Consider the following 21918-nt stretch of genomic DNA (forward strand, 5'->3'; position numbering starts at 1 on the left):
GAGTTGGAGTTCTTAACATTGGTATCAACCGAATGTCTTCTACTTTCCAATGGAAGTCCAAATATTTTCGTCCAAATGATTGACTGTCCAAAACTTAAAATTGGTATCTCAAAAGAATTAAGTAAAATATGTGCGCTCTCAAAAAATATTCACAACTGAGTCAAAAATGCCAAATGTCTAAGAGCCGAAATGGGGAGCGTTAAGGACCAATCCCATGAGGCATCCGCCAATGGTACCAGCAATGGGAATGGTCATGATCCAAGCAGCCAACAAGAGACCGACACGCTGGAAGTTGACAGCCTTGATAGTTCCGTTGCACAGTCCAACACCAACGGTAGCGCCAGTGATACACATGGACGTGGAAACGGGCAGGGAGTACTGCGAAAAGACCAGCACCGTGATGGCGGCGCCCATCTCCATGGACGAGCCACGGGACGGTGAGTGGTAGGTGATCTTGTTACCCATGACTAAGAGAACAGTTAGTAAAAATGAAGACCAGTTAAGTGAAAGACGAAGGGGATGCTCACCTTTCATGATGTTGTATCCATAAGTGCAAAGACCAATGGAAATGCAAATGGCCAGAACAGCAAGCTGCCAGATAGGCACGGGGGACTTGGATGCAGCAGGGGTGCCGGTGGACCAAGCGGAGTAGATGGCAGCCCAGGGGCCAACGGAGTTACCGATATCGTTGGCGCCGTGGGCGAAGGAAGCAGTGCAAGCAGTGATGATCTGGATGAAGGAGTAGGTGTGCTCGACCTCGTTGGGGTATTTCTCAGCATTGGCATAGACACGCTTCATGCGCTCGCCCTCGGGTGTACCCTCGTTACCACTCTGGGCAGTGTGGATGTCGTAGTAGAAACCGTAAAGAAGGCCGACAGTGATGATGGCGGGGAGGCGCTTGGCCATGAGCTTCATGTTGCGGAATTCGTAGATCTCGCCGGCACCCATGGGGTTGTCACGGAGAAGGCGCATAGCCCAGCCAATAGGACCACGGCTCTTGAGGAGCTTGGCGTTGTGACGGTCCTCAGACTGGGCCATGAGTTCGCGGTAGGTGAGCTGGTTGGCCTCGAGTGATCCGTCTGTAGAGCCTGGGATGGAGGCAACGCCGGTCTTGGGCTCCTTCTCATCGACTGTCTGGTGAGTTTCATGCTCTTCGGAACCGTCTTGCACCACAGCGTAGTTGGGGACGTGGGCGACCTCAGAGCTAGTAGGAACGGGACGACTGAAGAGCAGAGGGCCCTGGATGAACATCCACCATTTCACACTGGGGTCCTTCTTGATCACGCGGGAGTGGAGGAAAGGAACGAAGAAGATAGCAGACAAAAGACAGACACCACCGCCAGTGCCGACAGTGACAGCAGCAACGTACCAGGCGGGCTTCTTGTCCAGGTGCAGGTTGGGGGAGCCCTTGTACACAATGGAGAGCGTGCAAATGGTAGCAGCAACCAGGAAGAAGAAAGGGGCACTCCAGACGGCCCAGGGGATAGGGTTTCTCCGTACGTGCACCAGGTACTTGATCATCAGGAAGATGATAGCGCCAAAGCAACCGGAAATGACAGGGGCCATGCCAAGACCAGCGAAGATGGCACCGAGACCCTTGCCATTGTTCCAGCCCCATTGAACCTGGGAAGCACCAACAGTGGCAACACCGACACCGGCGACAGCAGAGATGAGGGAGTAGGTGGAGGACACGTGGGCGGAGTTCTTGGTACACCACATCACCCATGAGGATGCAGCGGCAAGGGCACACGTGAAGGCGAGCATTTGAACGCCGGCATTGCCTTGGAAGGCTGAGTTGGGGATGATGCCGTTCTTGATAGTATCAGCGGTACGGGCACCGACAGCGACTGCTCCGACAAACTCGAAAATGGTACCCAGTACCATAGCCTGGCGGTAAGAGATAGACCGGGAGGAGACACTGGTAGCCCAAGAATTGGCAACATCGTCTATGAACATGCAAAGGTTAGTCGAGGTCAATCAGGAAAGGATAGACTTTGTGCTACTCACTTGCACCGTTGTTGAATGCATCAAGCATAGCAAACAACGTGCCGATGGCGAAGATGTAATCGTACTGGTGGAGAGCCATCTTGATGGATTGTACCAAGACAAAGCTTAGTATTGGACTTTCGGTTGCACTGGAAAAGAACAGAAACCAAGACCAAGATGAGAAGACTGGCTTTTTATGTATGCATGGAAAATTCTAAAGGTTGATATGGCCCCCTGTTCCCTACATATGCAAGACATGCCCAGGTGCCCTGTGGGAAGCATCCTTACGCCAGGCAAACTTCCCGTTTGGGACATTCTGGCTACACGTGCTGGTCCTACTCGCAACGGGAGCCCTTCGATCATCGTCCGTGGGCTTGGCAAAAAATCTAATATATCGAAGCCTAGCCAAGACGGACAAAAGCTCTTTTCCGAAGGCTTAGGGCACTCAAGCAAATAGGACGAGATCTTGGCAGTCGTCTGGGCGGAACTAATTTTACATTGATATGTCCGTCCCGATTAGGTTTAGATTGGCTGAGTTTCAGTGGAATTTCGCGAAGCATCACATGTGATTGGCTAAAGGGGCTCGGCCATTGGATGGTTGCGGCTCTTGGCGGGGGTGGGGCCGGGTCCGCTTTTACCTATGAGAGCACAGTAAGTCTACACGTGGGTGTATAAGAGGCCTATCTCGCTATCCCTGGGAATGCCCAGATTGTCCCTGTCGCATGGCTTCCTGTTCTAGAAGACTGTAACTTCTCGCTTCCAGGTTTCACCAGGCTCTGAGGTCAGAGCACGTGCTCTATTAACGTTGTAGGAATCTGCTCTCTTGGCAAGTGGGCAAGTAGGCAATGGCTAAAGAAAAAAAAAAAAAAAAAAAAGAGGATTGGAAAGTACATATGTAAGGAGTGAGTCTTACTTCTGTTGATTCCAAGGGAGTTTGACCAAGACAGCCATGAGGTTGGCTGTGCAATAAGTCGATTCGCTCACGGGCAATGAGCATAATAAGACATACCACGGCCCGGGCGAACCGCAACATCTGAAACCCACGCACTCCGTATTCAGTAGGTAGAAGTTCGATATGCGGGAATTTCTCGCATGATTGGCCCCACTCACCAGCGGCGTTCGCCTCCTGGTTCGCATCAGTGCAATTCTCCGATCTGGCCAGTTTAGCCTGACTCGCAATTACCCAGCTCCGTCACAAGGGCGAACCAGTTACGTCAATCTATTCCCAAGGAGGCTTTTCAGCTGTAACATAGGAGGTTATTTCATTCCGATCTAGCCAGACCTCGTCCTTTTGGCAGTTGCCCTCCGAAGTTCGTATGTTGTATGTTGTATGATGTGGTGTACCCCAACCTGGTTCTTTAAACGGATATATCCGTCTGACAGGCCAAGCATAGCGATGACTTTGCCACGCTGAACCCTAGGAGTCCCCGGGCGTTCCGGTGGGATCTCCAACCCAAAGGTCTTTTGTCCAGAGGCGGGCAAACCGAACAGTAATTGATTGGCTAGACCATCATGGAACGGAAGGAATGCCAAGACATGCTTCTCATTCAGCCACATGGAGACATTTTCCTTTTGGAGTTAACCATTAACCCAATAGACACAGAAGGTACTTCACCAACTCTCGTCTACCGAGACAGGGACCTCTCAACACCCATGCGAACCATATCCCCAAATCGAACATTCCCATCCTTGACACCCCAAAGCGTCTTCTGGCTTGGATTGGTCCAGTCCACGTCGATTGTCTCATGGATATCATGTTCGTCAAATATAGGCTGCTTTACCGACGGAGGAATCGACCCAAGGCCAATTGTTCCTGTATTATCTATGTCACTGTGATGCATCGTCGAACGATTCTTGCTCCAGACTGCAAACAATGCTTGTAACGCTGGGAGAGAAAGGGCGATGATGGCAGTACTAATTTCTGTGGTGGACCACACCATCACGTCAGAGAAATACCAAGTTGCGTCATCCGGTTGTTGAAGGGCGGTTACCATAGACACCATGCGGAGAATGGACGTTATATAGTCTATGAGTTGGCAGACCATGACTGGGAAAGTGACAAATACTTACACAACAGCACCAAAGATATAGGTATCAGCCACTCCATCTCGCTCACTGTTAACGACGAAAAGAACAAGAGAACTTACAAAGCTTCCACGCAAAGTACAAGCGCCAGGGCTAGCTTCCTTGCTAACTTTGCCTGAAGCGAGAAGACAATATTCATTGTCAACAGCAGCACAAGCGGGTCTCAGAGGATGGTGAGTACTGAAGTCGAAATGAAGACAATTCCTGAGCCCATACATCTGCCCTCTGCGCCGCTCCACAGAGCAGCGAGAGAAACACATTGCAGAGCGACGATGAGTGTCTGCGCTACGTACACAACCGTCACAAAAGCAAAAGAAATGCGAAGATAGAGGGTGAATCGCGGCATTTAGTTGAGTCGCGCATAGAAGGCGATGCCGGAGATGCGACACAGCCACATGTTGAACATATACACAAGTTGAGCTCCAACAAGCCATTTATACATGGGCAACAAAGCCCCCAGACCGCTCATCAATGCTGCAAGATGCTGACCGGAGCCATAATGGATGACCACTAATGAAAGACCCAAGACTATCCAGCTGGCCAACTATATGGATGTGAAATTCCCGTAATACGAATGACCGGATCCCAAGTATATTTGTACTTACCTGCGCGACCAGGATTATGAGATCGTCCCATCCCAGCTCATGAATCAGCCACCCCCGAGCATAAGGCGAACCACAACTACAATGAATGAGAGCATTGTCACAACGACCATGCCTACAATCGCCCGCTGGCGGCGATCCTCCGCCAAGAAGGCCGGTGAGTATTCAGAAGAGGACATGGTGCCCCATGGGATATTTGAAGAATTGATTTCGTGTTCTGAAATGAGACCGAGGGCATATACCTTTGGCCTGCCCAGTCCAACTAATTGGGACGTATGGCAGGATATTTTGTGCGCATTGCAGAGAATGAAGTCAGTATCTCTCACCCAGAAGCAACAAAGCAGCTTTTCCAGGCAAATATAGCTAAAGTGTACGTATCCTATTTTTAACACACACAATATTAACAACCGTGCAAAAAGGGCCCTGGTACTCAATCTTCAGTCTACTAGTCTACCATTATGTGAACCAGATGTCTGAACTCAATAATAATGGGGAATGGGGAGCTGGGTGCAACCAATGTCCCGGCCGCAATCTTGCCCAATTTGAGTTACTCAAACTAATGGCAACCCTGATAAGGGACTACGATATTGAACAAGTGGATGCTAGAAAGGAGTGGGTATTCAAGGACCAATTTGCGGCTATTCCGTCTTGATGGCCATGAAAGGTTCAAAGACGCTCGCGCGATTAATGGAGAAAAAGAAAGGAAAAGGAAAAGGAGGGAATATTACCGACGGCGCAAGCGGCTCCATAGCCTCCCCATACCTGCCATTGGTTTCTCGACAATGACAGTGGGAATAGCTTGCAGAAGGAACCCGATGGGGATAGATATTGCACCGAGAATGACTGAATATGCCCATTGATCGCCAGTCAACTTCGTGATTGAGAATGCCCGCCCGCCGACGAACATTATTAGAATCTGAGCGCCCGTCATGACGCAGGTGACTGCTATGAAGAGCCAGTTATGATGAATCCCTTCGATGAGGTTAAATGATCGCTCAATTTGTCGATTGCTTTATTGGGTTAGTAAGACAAAATAAAGATAGAGACCTCAACATACTTGTACATGTTGAATATTTGCATCCAGACATATGTGTTGAAAACAGCAGTCTGTAACTGTGATGTTTGAAGATCACTATGATAGGAGAAGATAGAAGAGCCCGCGAAGTACAGAACGAGTGTTACTACCATCTGATACACAGATTGACCAATGATCATCTTCCACATGGTAGGAGTAATCAGAGGTGTAGATGTTGGTTCGGGCTTGCGGTCAAGGATCCGGCGAGGAGGGGGGTCGGTTGCTAGCGCCAGAGCTGCTAGAGTATCTTGAAAGAGGTTTACCCACATGAGCTGCACTGGCGTGAGAACCGACTCCTGCGATGAGTTGGCTACCGCCGAGACAAATGCCAGGCCCACAGAGGTGAAGGTGATGGTAATTTGGAACTAGAAAAAACATATTAGGTCAACCGCCTATCTATACTCTTAGTTCTTAGAGCCTCTAGCTTACCTGCAAGAATTTCTTGACAGCATCGCTGACTGCTCTTCCCCACATGATAGCCTTGACAATTGAAGAAAATGTATCGTCCATCAGGACAATAGAGGAAGCCTCACGAGCAATTTCAGTCCCAGATATTCCCATCGAGAACCCAATATCAGCAGCTGCAAGGGCAGGGGCATCGTTGGTACCATCGCCAGTAACAGCAACAACTCTCCCAAGGTCCTTCAGACGCTGGACCAGAACCCGCTTATCATCTGGCCGAGATCGAGCAAGAACCTTGAGGTGCGGAACTATCTCCTTCTGCTGTGATGCATCTAGCGCACGAAATTTATCGCCTTCCATCACAAGATCATCTGGACCCTTGATGATACCACATTCTTCTGCGATCGCTCTTGCCGTTAGAAGGTTGTCACCGGTAACCATGCGCACAGTGAGACCTGCTTTATGGCTGGTATCTACAGCACCCCAAGCATCGGCCCGTAGAGGGTCTTGTAGACCCAGAATTCCTTGAAATGTGAGCTCTTTCATCAGCTCCCCGAAGCCGACAGTTCCATCCTCGTCCCTGTAGGGTAAATCCTCCACATCACGGAAACAAATCGCAATCGTGCGCAAGGATCGCGAGGAGTACTGAGCGATTCTGTGGCGTATTTGTTCAATGTCATCCCCCGTGATTGAAGCAGTACCAAGCCCTTGCATCGGCTGTGCAATTGTGGCCACACATTTCCCAAGGAGAATCTCAGGGGCACCCTTCACGTATAATCGATATAACCCGCTGGCTAGTTTGACAACTGTGATCATGTATTTGCGAGAAGCATCAAAAGGTAAAAGGTCCACAATTTCTGCGCTAGCACGATCAAGGTCAACCTGACCTAGTTCAAGATAGTCCTGGGAGAATCTCAGTAAGGCGGCCTCTGTTTGGGACCCAAGGAACTGCCGATTCCCGGCATATTGGCTTTCAATGGCCGTCGAGTTGATAGCAATAGATTGCCTCAGAAGCGACCTCGACTGACCCGAGAGTTGGCTGATGCATTTTGCCACTGGCGAGGAATTTTCTTCACCCACAATGTCTGGGCTGCTAGCTCGATCAGTAAATTGTGAGGTAGCACCAAAGAAACCTGAGACAACAGTCATTTCATTCTGTGTCAACGTTCCCGTCTTGTCTGAACAGATATCCGTGGCTTGTCCCATAGTTTCGCATGCTCGGAGCTGTCGAACCAAGTTATTGTCTCTCATCATTCGAGTAGTAGCAAATGACAACGCAAGCGTAACTGCCAAGGGAAGTCCTTCAGGGACTGCGATCACAACAACAGTCAAGGCCAGAATGAAGACATTCAAAAAAGATTGTCCCTTTTCCGAGGCGGATTGGGTGCTATTCCGGAGGTTTACACAGAACTCAATAAACAAGATTACAAACAGCACAAGTGCAGCAAGTGCACCAAAGCGGGCGATGTTCTTTGCAAGATTGCTGAGCCGTACTTGAAGCGGAGTGAACCCTGGGTCGGTGTTGAGAGAGAGAAGGATTCTTCCGTAGCTTGATTTTGTGCCTGTAGCCAAGACAAGGTATTCACCGACGCCTTCCACAATCTTGGTATGAGAGAGGATGAAAGGGTCGATATCAGGAGAGCTATCAGGACGAGTTGTATCGATAGTGCTCTTATCGACCGGGTCGGACTCGCCAGTTGCCGAGGACTCATCGCATTTGACCTGATGACCCCTTATCAACACGCCATCAGCAGGCACGATATCTCCAGGACTGATGTTGACGATATCACCAACAAGAACCTCGGATATGGGAACCTCATGAATCCTCGCAGATCGAAGGACCCAGATATTGCGGTCTTGCTGTCTTCTATTGAGTTTCCGAAATTTATACTCCTTTTGATAGTCGTTCGCGGCACCGGCGAGAGTGATGACAATGATAGCGACGAGAATGGCAACGCCCTCCACCCATTCAACGGGTGGGCTTTTACGAGCATGCTTGGTTCCGAATGTTTGGTACAGCCCCAAAGCAAGCGAGATAATAGCGGCCCCAGTTAGAAGGAACAGGACATGATCGTTGTAGGCTGCCCACATCAACGACAGGAAGCTCGGGGATGGTTTTATGGGTAGGCGATTGTCCCCGAAGAATTTCCTTCTGTCGACGAATGCATCGTAACCAAGGTCTGTCGAGACAGGGGGCTCAGAGATAGCAATCTTTTCTGTCGGCGCGGTGCTTGTAGTACTCGCTGCGACATTCACAGGAGCACCCAGGTAGGTCTCATCCAGGCTCAGACCGGAGTGGACGTCGGTTCGCAGTCCTTCCTCCAAACCTTTTACCCCGCCGAGGGCATAAAATCCCTGGGCATCTTTGGATTGTACAAGATCGCCTAACGCGTCAGGATCTAGGGAAAAAATCGAAGAAGTCCATTGGGTGGACTGTTCCGTGGCACGTTTTGATCGCGGGTTCTTCTGAGTACCGTCAGTCAGACGCATTTCCAGTCCTCACCATCGTTGAACTTACTACTCGCAACCAAAAAGCAGATATGCGAGAACCATTGGCTCCCAAAGTCGGCGTCATTTCATGGAAAATGTCATCGGGGGAATCAGATGGATAAAATCAGAAAGGAGGTGCACATGTGCTTTTGGTGAAATACGAATACGGGTAAAGAAAAGGAAGGAACTGTAAAATACCACTTGGCGTATCTTGGGAGAATTTAAAGATACATATGTAGAATATGAGGCAGGATAGCAGTACATATTATAACCATATATATGATTGACTCAGACGGAGATTATTCTGCTTCAATCCAGTATACTTTTGCAAGAGATATCTGTTTGGGTCTGGAACACACGCCACCTTGCTATTCTGTACGGAGGACATTCTAGAGGTATTAATCAATAAAATCGGGGTTTACATATTCACTGGGTCATTAATACGGGGCTTCCTACTTAGTTCTTCTGACTAGTCATGGCGCTATTTGACCAGTGCCTATCACAATTAGCCATACGAGGACGCCCGCGCGAGATATGCAGCTTAACAAACAACCAAAGTCCACCAGAGCAGGCAACTGAGTTTCTCATAAGGCTATACTACCTATTGTATTCCCACAAAACAAACCCAGAGATCACGCGGGAAGATTTTGACAGTCCAAAGTCTTGGGAAGGAGGCTGTGCAAGACTAAATACCATGTTAATGCCCGAGGCTTACTGCCCCCTGACCAAAGTGGTTCAAAAGAGGTGCGTCGGGGCCAACAAAACTTTAGAAATGAACACAAGCCCAGAAAAATCTGATTGGAAATGGCTAACACTGGCAAACACTGGCTAGATACAGACTAACGATGCTGACAATATTCCACAACGCCTCTCCACGTTCAAAAGAAAGTCTAATTCAACGTACGCTGTGAATTCTGATCCGCCGCCTCTACCCACGCTACTCTCCTCAGATCGTCCAGCGCCGCCACGGTATCTGGGTGGTCCGTTCCGAATGCCTTTTCTCTGCGAGAATACACTGTTTCGGCCATTCCACCGGCGACGTTCCACTTGCTTTGCGACTGGTATATAAAGCCCAGATTCGCCATCGCGCTGAGTGTGTGTGGGTGGTCTTTACCTATTGTCTCTTCCATCAAACGCAGAGAGCGGGCGGCCAGGATCTCGGCATCTGGTGACTGCCTCATCATTTGGTATGTCACTGCAAGATCCGCCATGGCAACCAGTGTATGTGGATGACGTTCCCCGAGGACTTCTTTCATGACGGCTGTTGCTTTCCCACCGAGGTCTTTGGCTTCTTCGAGCCGACCTTGATTGCGATATGTCGAGGCAAGGTTGCTGATGGACATCAGGGTTTGGGGGTGCGTTTCGCCGAGCACGGTCTCGCTGATAGCGACGACTTCCTTTTCAAGGCGCTCAGCATCCGACCATCGGCCCTGTTCGCGGTATGTGGAGGCAAGGTTGGCCATAGAAGTCAAGGTGAAGGGATTATTCGTCCCAAGTATTTCCCGACTAACAGCGACAACCTCTCGTTCTAGTTTTTCAGCGGAGTCTAGCCTCCCCTGGTCTCGATAAGTCGATGCCAGAGTGAGTTTCCAGTTTAACAGCGAAGCATCGGTTGGAGGTAATTCCCTTTCCCCAAGATCGACCAGTTGGCGCGCAATTGACTCGGCCTCTTCATACCGACCGAGATGGGCATACGATATAGCCAGATTAGACATCGAGCCCAAGGTGGATGGATGGCTGGGACCGAGAGTCTTCGTCTTCATCTCAAATATCCTCGAATCAAGCTTTTGAGCATTACCCCAAAGCCCTTGACTCCGATATGTGGACGCTAAATTCGTCATTGAAGTCAACGTCTGGGGATGCTCCTCGCCAAGGATCCTCTGTCTCAACTTGGTCACCCGGGAAGCGAGAGCAGCAGCCTGATCCAGTTGCCCTCGGCCCCAATACGCCGAAGCGAGATTGTGCATCGCTGTCATAGTCATTAAATCTTGCTCTCCCTTTAGGTTCTCGCAGGCGTCCAGCACCAGAGTGCCTAGATCTTCGGCGACAATCCATGATTTGGCCTGCAGCCATGTCTTCACACATGCGGCTAGCTCCTCGAGCATTATCGTCATTGCGTCAGAATCCGCATCTTTGCCGAATAGCCGATTCCCCGCTGTCGTCATAGCCGACTCCAGGTCTGTTGCTTCAGTCGTCCAGCCTCGGCCATGATATATGGCTTTGAGTTCACTGACCTCCCTCTGGAGCGACTCGAGGGAGGGAGGGTGTTTGTCCATAGATCACAGGCAGGACAGCAAGGATCATTCAACTCCGGGGTAGGTTGTTGTTTGTTTGTGTAGATGATCTGATAGGCGTGTTCTTAATCACTTACCCGTATCGGATAATGTTTTGGGTTGTCAATAGATGGGGTTGATCGTGATGAGGAGACTGCGCGACCGGCATGCGACTCTTTCAGAGGAAGATAATAATTGTGAGCCGCGAACGCATTGCCAAGGGTGGGTGTGGGGAGAACGCGAATGCACCAATTAATGCGCCGATTAATGACAATACAGAGCAGAGAGGGGTCAACGGAGACTTGTGTTCCCCGAGTAATAATTCGTGTAAATTAAGATGATCGTCATGCCACATAGTATCAGGTCATATTTATAGCTCACCTCTGCAAGAAATCCTGTAAGGCTGAGACAAATATGAGAAATGCTGTTGCCTGGAAAGCTGGATACTGTTATTTACACACATCTTGCAAGTGTAAGACGGCTAAATGCCGGCTCAGCCCTATCCCCCTTCCCCAGTGGAGATGACACACGTCTGTTTGGCGCTAGTAATAGGGCTGTAACTTTAATTAGGGCTGAAAGTTACCTAGGTACTCCGTACTAGTACCCGTATTTGTACCGTGGTATCGTTTGAAACACCCCGTTCCAAGGTTTCCCCGGTCCTTCCAAAGTTGGGTCGCATCGCTCTTAAGCTTCAACACTCGAACCTTGAGAAACTTTGTCCAGATTCACCATGCTGTCTCGCCGAGACAGGCAGCCAGAGTCCTGTGGACCAGAGTCTAGTCATCACTATCAACAGGAAATCCATGGCGAAGATATAGACCCTTGGACTCGCATCCAGAGCTTCTTCAAGATGCCATCGCAAACAGGACTGAAAGAACTGAATATCAATCATGGATGGCCAGTAATGGTGCTGCTACCTCTGGCCGGACTTGCAAAGATATTTCATTGGAACCCGACCATAGTCCTCGTGGTGAATATCGTCGCTATTATCTTCCTATCCGAGTCGATATCTATTTCATCCGATGAACTCGCTGCGCATCTCGGCGAGCTGCAAGGCGCACTACTCAGTGCCACATTCGGAAATACCGTAGAGCTCACGGTAAGTCAAAATTATTGCCCCAAATATCTTACAAAAATGCTCACTCAGCCTAGGCGGGAATTCTCGCTCTGGTTCACGGCGAGATCCCATTTGCACAATCTGTCATGGTTGGCAGTATCCTCTCAGATATTCTGCTCGTAAGCTCTCACATTATGAAAGTTCCACTGGTGGCGATATCACCCGACTGACAGCCACATCTAGGTCTTCGGCTGTTGCCTCGTCACAGCTTCGTACAACAAAGAGGTTCTAGAGTTTAACAGCGCTCTTGCAAAGACCTTGTCCTCTCTGATGATGATAACAGCTGTGACAATGCTGCTCCCGACGGCTCTCTACTCGACTTTCCCAGTATCCGAGATTGACGACAGAGTGCTATCCTTCTCACGAGGAACGTCATCAGTGCTCCTCACGCTCTATGGAGGTTACCTCTACTTCTATCTCGGGACGCATAAACATCTTTTCCTGTCAAATGAGAGCGAAGCTGGTGACGATGAAAATAACGCAGATGCATCATCCACCCCCAGCAAAGGCAGCTTAGCTTCGTCAATTATCCGATTGACAACAGCCGTGGCCGCAACGGTCTTTTGCACAGAACTCCTGCTTGAAAGCGTTGAAGACATGGCGCTAACGCTCGGTGTCTCTGAAGTATTTATCGCGATCGTTTTCATTCCAATTGCTAGCAATAGCACCGAGGGGGTTACTGTCATTGCGGCATCTCGTACAGGAGACACAGACTCTGCAATCCGGGTTATCATCGACAGTCTCTTGCAGATTGGTCTGTTTGTCATACCATTCTTGGTGATTATCGGCTGGTGCATTGCTGAGCCGATGACGCTTTTCTTTGACTCATTTCAGACTGTTGCCATGTTTTTGGCCATTCTGGTAGTTAACCATCTACTTCGTGATGGACAGTACGCTTACATCCATGGTGCCATGCTCCTTGCTCTGTAAGTTTTCTGGGGCGCCTTACTGAGTTTTGACGATGCTTTTACTGATGCGTATTATAGGTACTCTAGTCTAGTTGTGGCACTCTACGCACGCTAGATAGCTCAAGGGTTTTGACGGCTCGGCACATCGTTAGGGGATATTCCAAATAACGAATAATGCGATATATTAGGACTGGACGGATCTAGACACCTAGGTAAATCACATTCATCGGCATCTCAGGCCTAACAAAGAACGAGAACGCAATGATTACGTATCTATTAAAAGAAACCAAAGTCAGAATAACCCCAACAGAGCAGTGCGAGCGACTCACGTTCCAATCAACATTAACCCCTCGAAGTAATTGCTCCGCCCGTCAGAAATAAGGTAAGTCATAACCACGACACCAAGCAAAAGTGTCGTAGCCTCAAACCCGTCGAATCTAAGAATAAGCGGCTGATCAAAAGCCCAACCAACGAGGACCAGCAGCGGTGCAATAAGCATAGTAACGCGCAACACATTGTTAATAACCGCCCTGATCCCAAGCTCGATCTGGTTGTAAGATCGGGACCCGACAACAACGGAGCGGTACTTGACCGAGTTCCCAAGAAGAGGAACAAGCGTCACGGCAAGGAAAGATTGGTTCATACCCGTAATCGAAGCAACCCCGCCCAAACTGCTGACTGTGTAATAAGTGCATGCAAGAGCAGAAGCGGACGCAGCTGCCAGGATTATAGCTGCCGGACCCTTGCCGATATACGGCTGCGGGATTTGGGCCTCGATTATTTGGCTCTGGCGAGACTGATGGCCGCTACGGGCTTGGTCTCGCTGGCTGAACGGGGTGCTGGCGAACATGGCTGCATGGGTGCCGAGGCGGAAGATGAGGAAGGTGAGGAGCAGGACAACGAGGACAATGGCTGCTATACGTTGGACGAAAAGGATCTGGTCTTCCGGAGTGGCCTTGTCGGATGGGAAGACGTCCATTATGGTTGGCAGGGCGAGGAGGATGAAGACGACCATCATGAGGGACGAGAGGACTGTTGTGAGGGTTCGATCAAATCGGAGTCGTTTTTGGTCATAGCCTGAGACGAAGATTGTGCCGCCGAGGACCTGTAGGTATAGATTGTATCAGGAGGAGATTCATAGCATCAGTGGTTGGACTTGATACTGGGATTTACCAGTAGTAAATTGCTTAGGACGCTTCCAAGTATCACGGACTGAGAGATTTGAGGTCGCTTTTGCGCGATCGCATTGATTCCAATCTGGATAAATGGTCAGCCCATGTTTGAATGAAAGATCGAGTCCCTCCAGGGCTGGATATCACCATTAATTCCACTGAATTTCCTAGTGTTGATTTCAGCACTTCATTGACAACTCGGCTGCGACCCACAGCCAGCGCATCGACCGATCGGTTAATCCACAATCCAAGTGGAATAACACCGACGATATTGAGAGCGAAGATAGCAGCACTGTTCCACTCCAGGGCTCCTGCTGTGATACCAATAAGAGGCATCGAGAGGGACAAGACGCCCAGGTGGTGTTGGAGCCGTGTCATGATAGAATTGCAATACAGCATAGGTGAACCTCGATCGGGCGACATGATCCATAGAGGGAAAGGGTGAAGCTGAGAGGATTCACCTGTCTCTAAAAAATCCAGGTCAATAAATGAGGCTGTATGACCGTAACATTTCCATACAGTATATACCGTCACAGCTGTAATTAAAACCGTAATTGAGCAAAACACGTATTTTATCTGCACGGCTCTTTAAGCAGAACAATCCCGCTCCGTACGCAATCCACCAGTTACGCTAATGCGCAGACGCCTAGGGCCGAGTGACAGTGGAGTAATACATCATCCCCTTGATCCTCGTCCGATGATTCTCCGTTTCTTTCCTCACTCTTTCGAAAATGAATAACACAGCTAACCCCCGACTGCGAAAGCCAAGCAGGATTGACCCTGAAACCATGGACGGGTCGCTTGACGCAAACGCGACAACCCGTGAACAAGATGCATTGCTCAGAGACGAGATTGAACGCGAAAGCAACGCGGAGGAATCCGCAGAGCTGCGTTACACAAACTACCCCGACTCGAAGCGCGCTTTGTTCCTAGGCAACTCTGTTATGCGTGTGCTTAAGATTACCCTAGGATGCAGCTACTCCAATCTTCTACTGCCGTTTGTGTTTCTGGGCATCATTGCGGGGAGTCTAGGATGGGACGACTCAATCGGCTTCGTGTTCAATTTCCTGGCGATTCTTCCTCTAGCCGCGTTGCTGTCGTTCGCCACAGAGGAATTGGCAAAAAGCGTCGGGCAAACTGTTGGGGGGCTAATCAATGCCACATTTGGAAACGCAGTTGAAATGATTGTAAGTGGCTGGACGTTTGACCCTCTGCTAAGGTGGAAACTAACGTTGGTCACTGCACAGGTGGGGATCACTGCGGTCCGGCAGGGGGAAATCAGTATTGTGCAGTCTAGTATGGTAGGCAGCATCCTGTCGGGCAATCTTCTGGTAAGTTTTCTTGGTGCATGCTCACTACCTAGGTGGCCTTGCCTACTCACGCGAAATTTAGATCCTCGGCGTTTCATTATTCTGCGGCGGCTATGCAAAAGATGTGGTGAAATGCAACGTGGATGTTAGCGGGATACTGTCGTCCTTGATGGTGGTCTCGTCTGCAACATTGATCATTCCATCCGTGCTCTATTCAACCATACCATCCAAGTCCCACGAAGTGGAAGCCAGCGTCCTGAGTCTCTCCCGAGCTGCCTCCGTGGTCCTGCTCACGTTCTACCTGGTTTACCTCTACTTCCAACTGAAGAGTCACTCTGAGCTCTTCGTCGACGATAAACAAGAAGAGGAAGAAGAGCGAGTTTTGGGTCCCTGGTCGGCAAGCATCATTTTGATCCTTGCAACTCTCGGGGTCACCGTCTGCTCTGATCGCCTGGTGGACAGCGTCGATGGCTTTGTAGACAAGTGGCATGTGAGCCGGGCTTTTATTGGCTTGATCGTGGTCCCCATTGTCGGTAACGCGGGAGAATTCAATACTGTCATCAATTCCTCAATCAAGGGGAATATGGACCTCGCGATTGGTGTGATTGTGGGAAGCACGTTGCAAATCGCATTATTTGTGAGTCCGTTCCTGGTCATGTGTGGCTGGATTATTGGGCAGCCTATGTCTTTGCGCTACAGTCCCTTTGAAACTGTGGTATTCTTTCTATCGGTAATAGTTATGGACTGCTTGATTCGCGGAGGTCGATCCAATTACTACGAAGGGTTATTATTGGTTGGAACGTGAGTGATCATATGAGTTTTCTGGCTGCCTGCGGTACTAATGACTTCTCTTAGGTATCTGATAATCGCAATCGCATTTTACGTGCACCCAGATGCGGTCGATGCGCCCTTTGTTTAGAATAGTGCAGGGTAGCTACGATTAATTATCCGTTAGATACATTAAATTCAGACAGCATACGAAATCTAGGCTTCTAGGAAGCACTCCATAATCATTCAACATGCAAAGGCAGTACTATATTTAGGACCAAAGGCAAGGATCGCCATCAATGGTGGAGTCGCCTCGTAGGGCTGAGACTTGGCGCTGTGACGAGATGAAGGCGTCAATTTTAATTCAATGCCTTTGATCAAGTCAATTAACTCGGTTTCTATGTTCTCACAGAGGCCGAGGGAGATCTCCAAGGTCGACTCCCTCAAACTCCTTCAATCTTCGTCCAGATATCTTATTATAAAGAATAGACCTCTAACTTGAGCAAGAGTCATTATTCACATAGTATATCACCGGCTAACCGGCCAAGGCGAAAGGACCAGGCAGCAGAATTCCGCTCAATTCCCTGTTTTCCTTTCTCATCATCATGTTCCCCGCTACTATTGGTTTATCTTCTGTATACAATATAGTATTCAGAGTCAAATAAATACTCTTGCACAGTGGCTGTTTCAAGTCACACACCATACACACCAGCTCAAACAGATCCCAGATCCATTTATAGAGCTACGTAACAAGGCATGCCCTCGAAGAAATGCCCAAGCTTCGGTCATGTACGATCAATCACAGTTGCAGCGGCTAATGTAGACTAATAAAGTCTGTCTCTATTAGGAAAAGTCGTGACCGGCCCTGTGATTCCAGGTCAAATTTAGTACACTCACAGACTGGTCACCAACCAAATATCGCCGTTTAGCGCTGCGCCATGCTCTATGTCTATGTAGATTGCGCCCATGCCCCATTGATACGACATGGCCTAGTCACACAAAGCCAGGGCGTTGAGCAGATCGGGGTATAAAAGTTCCCTCAATTCGCCCATCCAAGGTGTATCCTCCCCAGCTACCGTCCTACATCATAATTCTCATTGTGGTCACCTTTTATGTGATACCAGTCTCTGTCTATTCCTATACACCAGTCCTTCCCATCATGGGTCTTTTGAAACTCTTGCTCAAAGCGATCCTCATCCCAATTGTTGTCCTCGTCGTCATCACTGTTGTTATTGTCCTTCTCATTAAAATGCGTCGTGATCGCAAAAAGAAGGAAAAGGAGCTTGAGGGATCGTTCCAGCCACCTCCTATACAGCAATGGGTGCCGTACACCCCGGTCCAGCAACCAACCCCGGCATATGCCAAAACACCGGGGACGATGGAGCAGGGGATTGGACCTACGCAGCCTTAGTGTATATTTTCTGTTTGGGTATGTATGCCTTTATGTCTTCCAGTGGAGAATTTAGGGATCATCCTTGCTAATGGCGGGGTGCTGTAGACTGTTTCACTGGGGGTTGGATGGGCTATTTTTGTAACCTTGCAGAGGATTTGGTGCCAATTGTTTTTTGTCTGTTAATGCAGACTAAGGGCTGGTACACTGCAGTCATCGGCAGTCATTGCATATGTATTAGTGCCCCTATTTCATATTGCTGAAACTTGTACTACCCAGAACTTAGGGTGTTTTCTAGATCGGAGTTTAGGTATTAGGCGTGTGAATCTGCTCGTATATTTTTTCAAATATTTCCCATGCTACTTTTATGCCCGCACTGGCGTCTACTTGGTGACCCGAACCTGAGCGTCCCTTGTGAAAGCGCCGGCCAGACGGGAAAGGCCCGGCAGACATTATCCTTTACGAGGTATAGGTAGATTATGCTTTTACAGATGATACAGCTAAGGCATGGGCGAGGAATGTTTTCATGTGATCATTATTGGCAAATCGCAGAACTGAAGTACATTGACATGAAAGTAGAGAGTCGAGCAATCCTAACTAAAGACATTGAAACCGCAGAAGAGCAGAGTTGATCTCAATCTAATCCAACACAACCAAGGGACATCCCGAGGTACATAAGGAGTGCATGTCACCACAACTGTCTGTTCCTAAGAACTCCAGGCCCCCAAGATGCAGGTAATACCCAAATCGATAACAAGAAACAAGCCATACCGTAGTCTGGCAATTTCAAAAGGAGACTTGCTCAATGGTGTCGCGACGCAGGACCTCAGCGTCTTCCGGCAATAAAAATCCCGCTTCAATCTGTCGATCGATGGCTTCTCCCGCCTGACGTCGATAGTTTTCCACCGTTTTGTAGAGAGCCCACAGATTGACGTCTTTGAAAGGGACCTCGGTGCCTTTGAATTATAACCAGGTTAAAACAATTAAAAGAAACTCTCGCGGACATGAAAAACTTACCAGTGTGCCAATGCGGATGTGGCTGAGGGGTAACATCAATGATTTTGGCAGTAGGCACGTCTGTATGAACAGTTCTGACCCCAGCAAGCGCATTTCCATACTCGTCTCGCTCAATGTCCCCGAAATTGTCGACCTCAATTGTGGTACCTCGCGGAGGAGCAACACCGGTTGTAATCCAGTTGTTCATAGCATCGAAGAGAGCGTGATAAACGAAAGAACTGGCGAAAGTGGTCCATTGGGCACCTTCCAGGTCAACAACCGACAAACGCTTGTTATCTGCCATGGAGAGGTATCGAGTCTCGCGATGAGACATACCGGCAACTTCGTAGAGCCGGAATGACGGGCTATCAGGACGGCGATGGGGAGGCGCTTCACTTCCGCCGTAGAGGGCCTTGATGTAAACGAGCTCGAATTCACCTAGAATCTCAATAATCTTTGCATCGCGCAAGTCTGGAAGTGGGTCGCCGCCATCGCATTGGCATGGCATGAATCCCTGAAACGGGGCGTATCCGTCAGGAAGTCGGAAATGACGAGATTCGACGATGAATTTCCTTATCAAGTCTGCGGTCTGGGAAAGACCAGCCAGTACAACGCGGTCAGCCTTGATACCCAGCTGTCCCGATCTCAAAGCATGTGATGCAGCAACAAGTATTTCCGGAGACTGCAGAGTTGCAGACCACCATCTTTCCTTGAAGATCCGGTAATTCTCCCACAGCTCTTCTGCATTAGCAAAGGAGGGGATGTTGCTAGAAAACTCCTCCAAGGTCCGACAGGGGATAAAGTGCATATCTTTGTAGCGTTCGGGATCAACGTTTTTGATCTGGTCGATTGCCGCGGGAGCCTGTGAATCAATCTCCAGCCAGGCATGTCCTTTCGACTGTTAGCCTAGACAATAGGTCAAACTAGAATAAACGATAACCCACCATTACGCATCAGCCACCGACTAATGAGACGCCAGATGGTTGTTCCACCCCATAGGTGAGATGGTTCCGCGACGACAAGACCGGAAAATTTGTCAGGATCAGCAGGGCAACGAAGAAGAAGACGCGTGCAGTATGAATTCGCAACGGCGACGCCTTTCATTAGATATTCCTGGGAGACATAGTCATACACAGGAAGCAAGTCACTATGATGGAGGTCATATGTTACGGGCTTGGATGTTTCAGTCTCAGGTAGGAACGAGACACTTGGCTTCACGACTCGCACGTGCATCTCGAGTTCTTCCTCATATGCCATCTTGACTGGCGTGCTCTGTTCGTCCAAATTATGCTAAGGTTGCTTTTTGTCAGTTCCCGAGTCCGAGATGGAGCCCAGGCGACACTCGGCAGGTGTGACACGTAGAAGGGACTCACGAACTAGGGCCGACGGAGACACGTGATGAAAACAATAATAATCGTGGTTGAGCCAAGGTTAGGCCGGTGTTGTAGAGATGCGAAGGGAACACCGAAAGAGGAAGAGAGAAGTGTGAGAGGAAAAAAAAAGAAAGGAAAACAAACTCTGAATTTGTCGAAGAAGAAAGGTGGGAAGGTGATGGGTTGGAAGCTGCGACAAACAAAAAGATAGACGCTTCTGTAAGCACACCCTCAAAAGACCAGAGATAAGGGCATATATTCATCATAATCGTGATCTAAAGCAACCCGGAAAATAGAAAAGAACCACATCAAGCATGTTCGAGACCTGGATTAGTTCAAAGTCTGCAAAAATATCTGTAAAATCTACAGCAACTCGAAGACATCCAACTCCCAGAACCACTGTGCAATACCCATAGCCCCGATACTCATAGTCGCAGCCATGAGGAGGTTGACGCCATTGTTGTCTAACCAGTCATGACCAGTTTCAAGACGACGACTCTCTCGACTTTCCTCAACGACGTTCGTCACCTGGGTGCCATGGATTGCAGCGTTATGTATGCTACCGGTTGTTCTAGCAGTGCTATCAGCAGGAACAACCGGCTTTCCTGTGGAAGGGTGAATGAGAACCTAGGAAACTGGGTTAGAACTGTGTGCACACTGGTCAAGGACATGTCGTCGTGAACTCACCTTCCTACCACCGCTCCCCTCTACGACCTTCCCAGTTCTCTTATCGACAACACTGGCCTGCAAAAGCCCACCAAGAACACTGTCCAGAACACTGCCCAATGCACCCCAAACAGTCATAGCTATGGTCCACAGAGCCCGATCCTTCAATCCGGCACTGGCGCAGAACGGAAGAACTGCAGCAGACGTCGCAGAAACAATGAACGATCCCAAAAGACCAGCCCCAAGACCCGTCGCGGTAACACCACCATTTGTACCGGGAGGGACTTCACGGAGATTCAACGAGGTAATCAGGCGGGGTTTGGATTTCGAGAGAATGCCGAGCTCGGAGGAGAAGGTGTCTGCAGCGACAGCGGCGTAGTTCCTGCGAAGAGGAGCCTATTAGTTATATGTTCTAGAACAGACAGTCAAGGTATGGAATATGAACTTGAGAGACATACGCTACTATCCCAACCATCAAGACATCAGCCGCATTCTGACCGAGCGAGAAACACGATTCGGTGTTTGTTGTTTTGGCCAGGGCAATCGCATGAGCGATCGATAATACGGTAGCGACAACGGAGTTCGCCAGGACTTGAATATGGTTCCGGGAGCCTTCGCCGCCTTCCGCACCGGTTGCGGATAGTGTCAAACGTGACTTGATCTCATGTTTTACCTGGGATTGCGATCTTGTAAGCTGCGGCCATAACATAGATGTAGGTTGAAGATTGGATGGTTTGCAGCTTCGCTCCACATATGGGTAGCTCCATACCTTTGTAACCTTAGTACCCCCAAAATAGAATACCGCAAGGAGTGCGACTGGTGCCGACCATGGATGGAGGGCGTGCGCGGAGGCTGAACATCCCGCAACAACCAGGCCGAGCGGGGTAAGGGATTTGCGCGACCAAGCTCGATAGACAAGTCCAACAACGAGGGGTATGCCTATATAGGGCTTCATTTTGTTTGTCTTGCGATCTCGGGCACCGTCTTGTCGGGATAGATGGTGGTGGGGTTGAAGAGGTGTAGCTGAAGAGGATCGGAGCTTGGGTGGAGTCCGAAATAAGCATCATCACATGACATGAATTCCACTCTTATACAACTGAAGAACAGCAAAAAAAAAAAAAAAAAAAAAAAGAACGTATAAAATAGAAGTTACAGGGTTGTATGGGTTAATATTATGGGGCATTGACACATTGGTCTGCTGGAGGTGGATGGACTCTTCCTGACATCTTAATATGGATATAGATTTTTCGAGAAGGAGTATAGAAAAGGGAAGGAATACATTCCATCTGAAGGATATTGCAAAAA

General features: G+C 49.1%; 12 protein-coding genes across 12 annotated transcripts; 4 read left to right on the forward strand and 8 right to left on the reverse strand.

Moving 5' to 3' along the window:
* Nucleotides 1-177: 177 nt before the first annotated feature.
* N7489_000590 (inorganic phosphate transporter) lies at nucleotides 178-2086 on the reverse strand (the record flags this gene model as incomplete). The annotated part of the gene is made up of 3 exons (XM_056706345.1): nucleotides 178-467; nucleotides 528-1946; nucleotides 2008-2086. The coding sequence occupies 3 exons, from the start codon at nucleotides 2084-2086 to the stop codon at nucleotides 178-180; spliced, it is 1788 nt and encodes a 595-aa protein (XP_056570647.1).
* A 635-nt stretch (nucleotides 2087-2721) lies between these two features.
* On the reverse strand, nucleotides 2722-3543 carry N7489_000591 (uncharacterized protein; the record flags this gene model as incomplete). Its single annotated transcript, XM_056706346.1, has 3 exons — nucleotides 2722-2835; nucleotides 2996-3140; nucleotides 3269-3543. The coding sequence occupies 3 exons, from the start codon at nucleotides 3541-3543 to the stop codon at nucleotides 2722-2724; spliced, it is 534 nt and encodes a 177-aa protein (XP_056570648.1).
* A 68-nt stretch (nucleotides 3544-3611) lies between these two features.
* N7489_000592 (uncharacterized protein) lies at nucleotides 3612-4505 on the reverse strand (the record flags this gene model as incomplete). The annotated part of the gene is made up of 2 exons (XM_056706347.1): nucleotides 3612-4012; nucleotides 4154-4505. The coding sequence occupies 2 exons, from the start codon at nucleotides 4503-4505 to the stop codon at nucleotides 3612-3614; spliced, it is 753 nt and encodes a 250-aa protein (XP_056570649.1).
* Nucleotides 4506-4757: 252 nt separating this feature from the next.
* N7489_000593 (uncharacterized protein) lies at nucleotides 4758-5325 on the forward strand (the record flags this gene model as incomplete). Its single annotated transcript, XM_056706348.1, has 2 exons — nucleotides 4758-4830; nucleotides 5123-5325. 2 exons carry the CDS (start codon nucleotides 4758-4760, stop codon nucleotides 5323-5325), a joined length of 276 nt encoding a protein of 91 aa, XP_056570650.1.
* Nucleotides 5326-5397: 72 nt separating this feature from the next.
* Nucleotides 5398-8725, reverse strand: N7489_000594 (uncharacterized protein; the record flags this gene model as incomplete). The annotated part of the gene is made up of 4 exons (XM_056706349.1): nucleotides 5398-5683; nucleotides 5731-6113; nucleotides 6178-8616; nucleotides 8669-8725. The coding sequence occupies 4 exons, from the start codon at nucleotides 8723-8725 to the stop codon at nucleotides 5398-5400; spliced, it is 3165 nt and encodes a 1054-aa protein (XP_056570651.1).
* Nucleotides 8726-9530: 805 nt separating this feature from the next.
* On the reverse strand, nucleotides 9531-10916 carry N7489_000595 (uncharacterized protein; the record flags this gene model as incomplete). Its single annotated transcript, XM_056706350.1, has 1 exon — nucleotides 9531-10916. The coding sequence occupies one exon, from the start codon at nucleotides 10914-10916 to the stop codon at nucleotides 9531-9533; it is 1386 nt and encodes a 461-aa protein (XP_056570652.1).
* Nucleotides 10917-11643: 727 nt separating this feature from the next.
* On the forward strand, nucleotides 11644-13053 carry N7489_000596 (uncharacterized protein; the record flags this gene model as incomplete). Its single annotated transcript, XM_056706351.1, has 4 exons — nucleotides 11644-12012; nucleotides 12066-12149; nucleotides 12214-12956; nucleotides 13017-13053. 4 exons carry the CDS (start codon nucleotides 11644-11646, stop codon nucleotides 13051-13053), a joined length of 1233 nt encoding a protein of 410 aa, XP_056570653.1.
* An 85-nt stretch (nucleotides 13054-13138) lies between these two features.
* Nucleotides 13139-14533, reverse strand: N7489_000597 (uncharacterized protein; the record flags this gene model as incomplete). Its single annotated transcript, XM_056706352.1, has 4 exons — nucleotides 13139-13211; nucleotides 13268-14043; nucleotides 14112-14195; nucleotides 14258-14533. 4 exons carry the CDS (start codon nucleotides 14531-14533, stop codon nucleotides 13139-13141), a joined length of 1209 nt encoding a protein of 402 aa, XP_056570654.1.
* A 308-nt stretch (nucleotides 14534-14841) lies between these two features.
* On the forward strand, nucleotides 14842-16339 carry N7489_000598 (uncharacterized protein; the record flags this gene model as incomplete). The annotated part of the gene is made up of 4 exons (XM_056706353.1): nucleotides 14842-15297; nucleotides 15358-15441; nucleotides 15503-16221; nucleotides 16276-16339. 4 exons carry the CDS (start codon nucleotides 14842-14844, stop codon nucleotides 16337-16339), a joined length of 1323 nt encoding a protein of 440 aa, XP_056570655.1.
* A 1008-nt stretch (nucleotides 16340-17347) lies between these two features.
* Nucleotides 17348-17599, forward strand: N7489_000599 (uncharacterized protein; the record flags this gene model as incomplete). Its single annotated transcript, XM_056706354.1, has 1 exon — nucleotides 17348-17599. One exon carries the CDS (start codon nucleotides 17348-17350, stop codon nucleotides 17597-17599), a length of 252 nt encoding a protein of 83 aa, XP_056570656.1.
* A 765-nt stretch (nucleotides 17600-18364) lies between these two features.
* Nucleotides 18365-19831, reverse strand: N7489_000600 (uncharacterized protein; the record flags this gene model as incomplete). Its single annotated transcript, XM_056706355.1, has 3 exons — nucleotides 18365-18534; nucleotides 18596-19465; nucleotides 19519-19831. 3 exons carry the CDS (start codon nucleotides 19829-19831, stop codon nucleotides 18365-18367), a joined length of 1353 nt encoding a protein of 450 aa, XP_056570657.1.
* Nucleotides 19832-20310: 479 nt separating this feature from the next.
* Nucleotides 20311-21568, reverse strand: N7489_000601 (DUF92 domain-containing protein; the record flags this gene model as incomplete). Its single annotated transcript, XM_056706356.1, has 4 exons — nucleotides 20311-20574; nucleotides 20635-20995; nucleotides 21072-21307; nucleotides 21383-21568. 4 exons carry the CDS (start codon nucleotides 21566-21568, stop codon nucleotides 20311-20313), a joined length of 1047 nt encoding a protein of 348 aa, XP_056570658.1.
* Between the last annotated feature and the right edge of the window lie 350 nt (nucleotides 21569-21918).

Source organism: Penicillium chrysogenum (genome assembly GCF_028827035.1).
Source record: "Penicillium chrysogenum strain IBT 35668 chromosome Unknown utg000001l_segment0_segment0, whole genome shotgun sequence".
Lineage (NCBI taxonomy): Eukaryota > Fungi > Ascomycota > Eurotiomycetes > Eurotiales > Aspergillaceae > Penicillium > Penicillium chrysogenum.